General features: G+C 49.4%; 1 protein-coding gene across 2 annotated transcripts in view; it reads left to right on the top strand.

Annotated features, from left to right (window-relative positions):
- The window catches only part of LOC108920175 (potassium channel subfamily T member 1-like), a 28,052-nt gene extending 19,776 nt beyond the window's left edge, over positions 1-8,276 (top strand). For both annotated transcript variants that reach the window (XM_018728736.2, XM_018728737.2), the window contains 8 exons: positions 965-1,099; positions 1,199-1,310; positions 1,436-1,537; positions 1,649-1,732; positions 1,817-1,945; positions 3,196-3,484; positions 5,736-5,820; positions 5,901-8,276. In XM_018728736.2, the coding sequence (XP_018584252.2) occupies positions 965-1,099; positions 1,199-1,310; positions 1,436-1,537; positions 1,649-1,732; positions 1,817-1,945; positions 3,196-3,484; positions 5,736-5,820; positions 5,901-5,961 (997 nt within the window). In that variant the 3' untranslated portion in view covers positions 5,962-8,276. The remainder of the gene's footprint in view (positions 1-964; positions 1,100-1,198; positions 1,311-1,435; positions 1,538-1,648; positions 1,733-1,816; positions 1,946-3,195; positions 3,485-5,735; positions 5,821-5,900) is intronic.
- The last annotated feature ends 17 nt before the right edge of the window (positions 8,277-8,293 follow it).

Raw genomic sequence — 8,293 nt, forward strand, 5'->3', positions numbered from 1 at the left:
GTGCGGAGTTTGCATGTTCTCTTCACGTTCCCTCCCTCGCCGTGGAACCCATGCGAGTTGTCGCTGTGACTCGAATCGGACTTGATGGCATTTGGCTTGAGGAGCATAAATTGTACGAAATCGTATTTCATCCAGTAGGTAAAATGGGTCTTGACCGGTTAACTGCAAGAGGCAAGAGATATTTGTTCGTTGGACATACTTTGTACTTCAAGGAAGGCGATTGTTTAGACCGAATGGATGACATTGAGCGAAGGATCAATTACAGACACCTCTCTCCTTACGTAAATCGGGATCTACGTAAAAAATTCCCGCCATACACATTATTTACGGATAGCGCTTTTATTTTACGCAAAACATCTGAGATACGTTAAGCGCAAGTCGGCGTAGCCGGACGAGGCAGGAAGCCGCATCTTCCCAGTTCTCGTGTTCTGAGCCGTGAGCGTACCTCTTCTCCTTAGTGTAGTGCTTTTTTCACACATGTTCTACCCTTTTCATTATTCACAACGCCTGGTGGTAAACGTGCACTTGAAGGAAAACGAGAAGCGTCTCCAAGTGTACAGCAATTGATTTGGAGATGAAATTGAAAACAATAAGGAAGTGCGAAGGTGGACAAAGTTCATGGTCTATAGCGCGGGAACCAGGTATCGACTATAAAACCGATAGTGAAGGATGCTGCACGTACAAAGGAGCAGTGAAAGGAACAGCTAGCATGAAAAGAACAATAATAATATGACAGACACCTTATATGTCTGACATTTACTAGAGAATTGTATTGTGTCATTTTTTTCTACCCGTCTTTGCTAGATGCAAATGCCTCTGGTAGGCTAGCCTATGTTGAACGGTGGGGGAGGAGGGGAATCCGAGATACGTAAATTTTGACTTACGTAAGGGGTTGAAGAACGGTCTGGTTGCGTAAGTCAAGGGGTGTCTGTAATTTCCCATTAGTCTGTATGTTATCTGACAGCCTGGACAACCTACTGCAGTGTGGGATCATCTATGCAGACAACCTGGTTGTGGTGGACAAGGAGAGCACCATGAGTGCAGAAGAAGACTACATGGCAGATGCTAAAACGATCGTAAACGTACAGACCATGTTCAGGTGAGGGATACCCGTACTGGCTTCGTTCGCCTGCTTTACTGGGGATGGTGGAGTCGGGGAAGCGAAGAACCTAAAACGAACGCTGTTGTCGCTCTGCAGGCTGTTCCCCAGCCTCAGCATCATCACCGAGCTTACCCATCCCTCCAACATGAAGTTCATGCAGTTCCAAGCCAAGGATTGCTACTCGCTGGCTCTGTCTAAACTGGAGAAGGTAAAGCGCTGTGGACCGAAGCGCAAAACACGGAGCGCTCGTTGGGGTTCACTCCACAAACCACGCGGGTGATCTGCTCTTGGTTGGCTGAGCTTGTTGGCTTGTTCTGCTTGTGTTCTCTGCAGGAGGAGCGAGACAAGGGTTCCAACTTGGCCTTCATGTTCCGCCTCCCGTTCGCCGCTGGCCGGGTCTTCAGCATCAGCATGCTCGACACACTCCTGTACCAGGTGCGCGCGCTCGGGCCTTCGCCCCGAGCCAATGGCTCAGCTCGCTCTTGACCGCGCCTTCACACTTTTAACTTTTGCCCGTGTGTTGTGAACATCCTTCCTCCCACACAGTCATTTGTGAAGGACTACATTATTCCCATTGAAAGATTGCTGCTGGGTTTGGACACCACCCCTGGGTCTGGCTTTCTGTGTGCGGTAAGTCGGACAGCGCACCCTCCACGATGGGGCACCTTTGGACGATCGACGGCTGCGTTTCAACCGCCGCGTCTCTCCGTGCAGATGAAAGTGACCGAGGAGGACCTGTGGATCAGGACGTACGGACGGCTGTTCCAGAAGATGTGCTCATCGTCCGCTGAAATCCCCATCGGCATCTACCGGACCGAGTCGCACGTTTTCTCCACCTCTGAGGTTAGATGCGCGTGCGTCACACTTTCATATCCGTTGACGATTCCCTCGGCAGCATATTGTCGCTCGTGTCACAATATTGGTTACGTGTCGAGTAAATAAGACGCTGCTTCAACTGTAAATTGGGTTCATGATTCACAAGAACAAGGATCACAAGACACGAGGGTATTGTCTTCAAAAATTAGATAATTAAAATATATTGAAATCAAATAGCATACCACCTTGGATATAATTCCTATATTCCTGAGCAGGGTATCTAAAGTTGTACCAGCATATATTGAGGAAAATGTTTTTGTTAATATTGGAAATCGGGGGCGCGGTGGTGCGGTGGGTTGGACCGGGTCCTGCTCTCTGGTGGGTCTGGGGTTCGAGTCCCGCTTGGGGTGCCTTGCTACGGACTGGCGTCCCGTCCTGGGTGCGTCCCCTCCCCCTCCGGCCTTACTCCCTGGGTTGCCACGTTAGGCTCCGGTTCCCCGCGACCCCGTATGGGACAAGCGGTTCAGACGATGTGTGTGTGTAATATTGGAAATTATTTTAAAACCCCTATATACATTACTTTTCAGACATAGGCAACAAAACTATCAACCGTAGTTGAAATGACAAATTATTAATTGTTCACTGTGAAAAAGTAATGTGTTAATTGTGTAACGATAGAACTGCTGTTACATTTTTTTGAAACGTGAAATATATTTTTCTTATTTTTTTAATCTTGCTTTATCACGGATTAACACATCAATTAAACTGTAAAAAAGAAATAAGCATTTTTTTTATAGTTCTTTATCGGGCCTTTGTAATATACTGTGTAACAGTGAAATTTCTAAGAGCTGCACATGTTACTGGTCACAGAACACATTCATGGTTCTTTTGAACAGGTCAGGACTGAAATAGAAATGCAATGTTTCTCGTTTATGCCAACTGTTTGTATGAAAAAATGAGTCATGGAATTGAGCTAAACTGAAGTGTAAGGTGTGTTACCTGTTACACCAGCAGCAGGTACTGATGCAGTTAAACTGTACTTAATCTAAATACCATCAGCTTCCCACTCCTTTAATATTATTATTATTATAATACAAACATATTACTGGGTTCCATACTGTGTTCACCCTCATTGTGAGGATGCTTGCAAGCAGGTAAGACATCACAGTAGTTTCAACATACATTTCAGTTTCCTGACATTTGCATCGTTGCCGCTTATCAATACGTACGGTATAAAAGAAATAAAGGAACGCATCACCTTTTGCCTTTTACCGCAGTCCCCGCTGTGCTTCGCCCTGGTGGACCGAGAAGGTCCAAAGGACGGACGGGAGCCACGGAGGGAGACGGTGGAGCGCAGGAGCCGTGCAGCCGGTGACCAGTCCCAGACCCCGTTGCTGGGAAAGAGAAGCGTGCAGCGCGTGCAGCGCGTGGTCAGCAAGAGCGGCGGACCCGGCGATCGCTCCGAGGAGCAGCGGTCCACCGTGTACCGCTGCTCCGAGAGGCAGGAGCTCTTCGAACTCGTCAGGAGCCGTATGGAGCACCTGGGCCTTCCCACCCTGGGCTACGGTGAGCCGGGCGACGAAGCCCTTCTCCCGCAGTGCCTAGTTCTGCGAGCTGTTCGCTGTAGCAGTGCGTCCGTGATCCGCAGCATCCTCATCTGGAAGTTCATACTGCCCTCGTGCGCTTTTACGTTCCTTCTTCAAATGTTTCCCGAGGGACCTTAAGCAGCGTCACCAGCGGTGGAAAATTATGTTACCGGTGAGCCGTGCCACTTTGCCGGGCAGGGGAGCGTGAAAATGTTCGGCTCCACGTGCGCCTGCGGCCTCGCCGAGACGCGCGACCCCTATCTGTCACCTCCCTGTGCCTCCACCTGTCATCCCTCCCGACACTTCACCTCGTGCGCTACAAACACACGAGAGATTTAACACAGCGGTATTCTCACACACACACACACACACACACACACACACACACACACACATTTTCAGAACCGCTCGTCCCATACGGGGTCGCGGGGAACCGGAGCCTACCCGGCAACACAGGGCGTAAGGCCGGAGGGGGAAGGGGACACACCCAGGACGGGACGCCAGTCCATCGCAAGGCACCCCAAGCGGGACTCGAACCCCAGACCCCCTGGAGAGCAGGACCCGGTCCAACCCACTGCGCCACCGCGCCCCCCCACAGCGGTATTCAGTAGCGTAAAATAACATATAAGCATCATAAACTTACATTACTGCATAACAGTCTTATTAACGCATGGCTTCACACACATCTTTATCGAGAGCAGAATATAATATTTGACACATTTATACAGGCACCTGTTTTACTGGGGTAATCAAGGTATGTAGTACAGGGTAGTTTGGTATTATTGGAGAGTGGCATTTGAGCCGGAAACATTCAGATCACAAGTGCATAGACAGATGGTACAGTATACGCACGCGCACACACACGCACACACACCCACACACACCCACACCAAGCTGAAGGCAAAGTGGCCTTACTTCCTCTTGGCTACTTGACGTTCAGAGACTGGATTGAAAATATTCCCTCCCTTATTTTTTCCACCCCAAGTATGAATTTGAAAACGTGCAACTGAATCTGCTGTCCTGATCCCTTCTTTCTTTCCTGCCCTCCTTTCTTCACGTGCGCGTTTCGCCGTCCCTGCGGGCTCTAGGGGACGTAGCCAGTTTAACAGCGAACGATGTCACGAACCGGCTAAACTTAGGATATTTGTAAGGTAATTCTTTGAGGGCTTCGAAGGAGAAGCGTTTTGTGGCCCGAGACACAGAGAACGAGACCTGTGTGACCGCGGTGGCAGAAGCGGAACCCGTCGCTGGTGCTGCGTTCGTGACTCAGGTGCAGCAGATGACAAAACGCGGACGTGACGTATAAGGTTCGGTCGTACGCTAACGGAGCCGCGGGACGGCTTTGAGAGGACAGTCGGGTTGGGAAGGAGCTCGGTGAGCAGAAACCATTGAGTGCAATTCTGGGAACATCCTTTCAACCGTGCTGACATCGAGAGGACGCTTGGAGACCGGGTCCGGAGGAGAACGTCCTGCCGCAGGCTTGGGGTTTATCATGTCAGTTTACACCTTCAGAGTTGTTCTGGGACCGCATGACGTAGCATCATCATACGGTCGACACATCTGTAGTTGAACGTCTTGAGCTCTGAGGATTTCATCTCAAACACCACGTTACATTGATTTCACTTGAGCGTTAGATTTAATCCACACCTGGAACCTTCTAGGTACAACTCTAGTGTTCCTAGTGTGCTGTGTCCCTGTATCATCGGCTCGCTCAGAGGCCGGTGGAGCAGATGTAGACGGAAAGCGTGTTCCGGTGTCTTAGCGTGGCAGCTGGGGGGGGGGGGGTCTGTGTGTTGGCACGGCAACCGTTACTGAAATGGGACGGAATGGGATCGAGGAAGTTGTGGGCTCCAAATCATCCAGACCCCGTGAGTAACTGTCAGAGCGTCTTCCTCTTCGACTTGGCCTGGCACTGTAAGTGGGCTACGAAGGAGGGTACAGGGAAGACGAGAGCAATAAATGACTCCAATGCTGTTTTGGGTCGATACAGTACATCTCTCAGTTGTGCAGACGGTAAAAAAAATAACCTGGTGCTTTTCAGTCAGGAATAACCTAGGGGCGCTACGGGCCGGTGTTTTTCTCACATGCAGCCCTGTAAACTTTGGCTCGCTTTCAGTACCACGGTAACCGCGGTGCTTTCGGTCATTTTGCAAGGTATGGAAAACTCTGTGTGACTGCAGAAGACTGTGTACTGGATATGTGCCCTGGAGAACTTTCTTTCTGTCTTTCAGATGAGATGAGTGACCACCAGAACACCGTGTCCTACGTCTTGATCAACCCCCCTCCGGACACGAGGCTGGAGCTCAACGATATCGTGTAGGTACCCGCAGACGGACCGAGAGAACTGTTCTCCACGGGCGATGCTCCCGATCACGGTCCTTTACCTTGCACTTCAGGTACTTGATCCGGCCCGACCCGCTGGCGTGCGTGTCTGAGGACCAGCAGGCATCAGGATGAGGGAGGACATTCTGGTCGAGACCAGGGCTGGGAGACACACCTGAACCCAGTTTCTTCTTCCATGTGGATCTACAGCAGCACCAGAAGTGCTTCACACTGCTTGATGAAGGTGCTTGGAAAAGTCCATTTGTGACACCCCTGCTGAAAGAAGCTATGCAGCCACCTATGCATCACGTCGTCGGAATGGATGGAGACGCTCGGTGAGAAGGAGCCAATGAAAGGGACCGATGAAGAATGGAGGGCAAGACCAAGAACGAACGGGACAGGTGGCTGTGTCGAAAGCGGAATGGACGGGCACAGAGCGCGACCTCCTCTGAGACACACCGAGCTCTAGTTTCACAGATTTACGTTCCACTGGGTCACATGTGATGCACGTTGTTTTTTTCAGTTCTAATTTAGACAACTAAGAGGATAACTGATCCACCTGCGCATGTAGAAAAACTGATTTTTTTTAAAAGTTCAGAGTTTCATTTTGGAAAATGAAATACTTTTCTGTGGGACCATTTCGAGATGGGAACCATGTAATGTGCCAATCAAAGCACAGAGATCAGCAAGATGCAAATAGACATAGATGTTGACCAACTCTTATGTTCTGGTATTATCTACAAATTTCTGTCCAATGTGGCCCAATCCAGTTTCCTTAAATCAAGATTCGTGACACTTTGACGCTCTTTTGCTGAAATTAATGTTGGAGCCTCGTACAGAATTACACCCTTAAATGTGAGAACGGCACAAATCTGTCACGTTTCATAGAGCAGTAAGGCTTCCTCACGTCGCCTTGTAGGGCCACATGATCGAGGCTCCTAGAAAACAGCGGTAGCTTCAACATCTTGAGATTTTTAAACATTTTTTCAAAGAAAATCAGTGGAACCTACGCTAAGTACCTGAACGTGTGGGAAGGTGACACTTGTTCCACCTTTGTCACTATTTAAATAACACAGCTGCTGTTATAAATGTCACCGTGGCTCTTTACTCACAACACTGAGTAGTTCCTCACTACCGGTGTTGACCAGAACCACAAAGTGTGGCTGTTTGGTGTCATTTCTCTGTGACCTTTAGTCAGTATCAGCGGTTTAGTCAAGGGTTAGTATTGCACTTCTAACAGCGCGTCACGTATAAACCATCCGGGGCACAACCATGTAGAGACGTTGCGACCTCCTTGACCTTTAAACGACTGCGAGACCTTCCGTTGTAGCGCATGAACCGCTTGGTGGAAGCACACAGCGTGGCGGTAACAAAAGTTCTGCAGCCTAAAGCCTCCCCATGGACGGCAGTCTCTGGTCTTTCCTTCCGAAGCTCAGTCACCGATCATCGGAGAACGTGGCGTGACGACAATCGGACCGTGTGAAGGAAACGGCCTGTTCGCGCGCAACCGCCGCACCATTCGTTGAAATGTGAGATAAAGCCGTGCGTATGAGATGCACGGCGTACGTTACGGGGGACTCGCCTCACACGAAGACGTACGAAAGCACCTGTCGGAGACCTTTTTTTCGGCTCCTCATCCAATTTTCTACGGTCACGTAAGAGTTTGTATTTGTCACTGCCGTGTTTCAGGGTAACAATAAAGGCACGACGCATGCGGCTATAACCTCCGACCCGTGTTTTGTTTAGAAATGACCTTCTAAATTCCACAGCAATTTCTTTCTTTATTTTTACAGTTATTTTACTCGTCCTTTCACTGTCTGTCAGTTTGACGAACAGGGGTCCGCTGCTCGCTTGGCTCTGAGCGTCGGCTTCTTGCCGGAGAAGTTTGTTATCCGAACCCCACGCGAAACGGGCCAGAGGTCCGTCCTCAACTCCGTCTTTCCGTTTTATTCCAATTCTAATGCAGCTACTCGTTTAAAGTGTGCTGGGAAAGGCGTGCTTTTCAACTAACGTTGCCGTACTTGGAAGGATCGCGTCCTTCTCCCGACGGAGAAGCGCGGGGAGAGCTTGAGCGGGGCGCTGGACAAGCCAAGGCAACGCAGTCTCTTCATGAATCAGGTCAAGCTTTCGCACGTGATTTCAATTAATATGTTAGCTTGATTCATCAAAACATACTAAATACTTGTCAAAAAAAAGATTTTTATCAAAAAAACACACACTACAGTGACTTTTCACTTTTAAAAAGTAAAGAAAAGCACTGTTGGTCATACACACTACAGTTAACACCACCGTCATGAATCCTAACAAAACGTGTTGATGCTGCAGTGTGAATTAGATTTCAGTCGAGTGTCACAAATGGACTCATTTGTACTGAATAGAGGGAACTGAGGGGGATGCGGTGGCGCAGCGGGTTCGGTCGGGTCCTGCTCTCTGGTGGTTCTGGGGTTCGAGTCCCGCTTGGGGTGCC

The sequence above is a fragment of the Scleropages formosus genome, chromosome 21, assembly GCF_900964775.1.
Source record: "Scleropages formosus chromosome 21, fSclFor1.1, whole genome shotgun sequence".
Lineage (NCBI taxonomy): Eukaryota > Metazoa > Chordata > Actinopteri > Osteoglossiformes > Osteoglossidae > Scleropages > Scleropages formosus.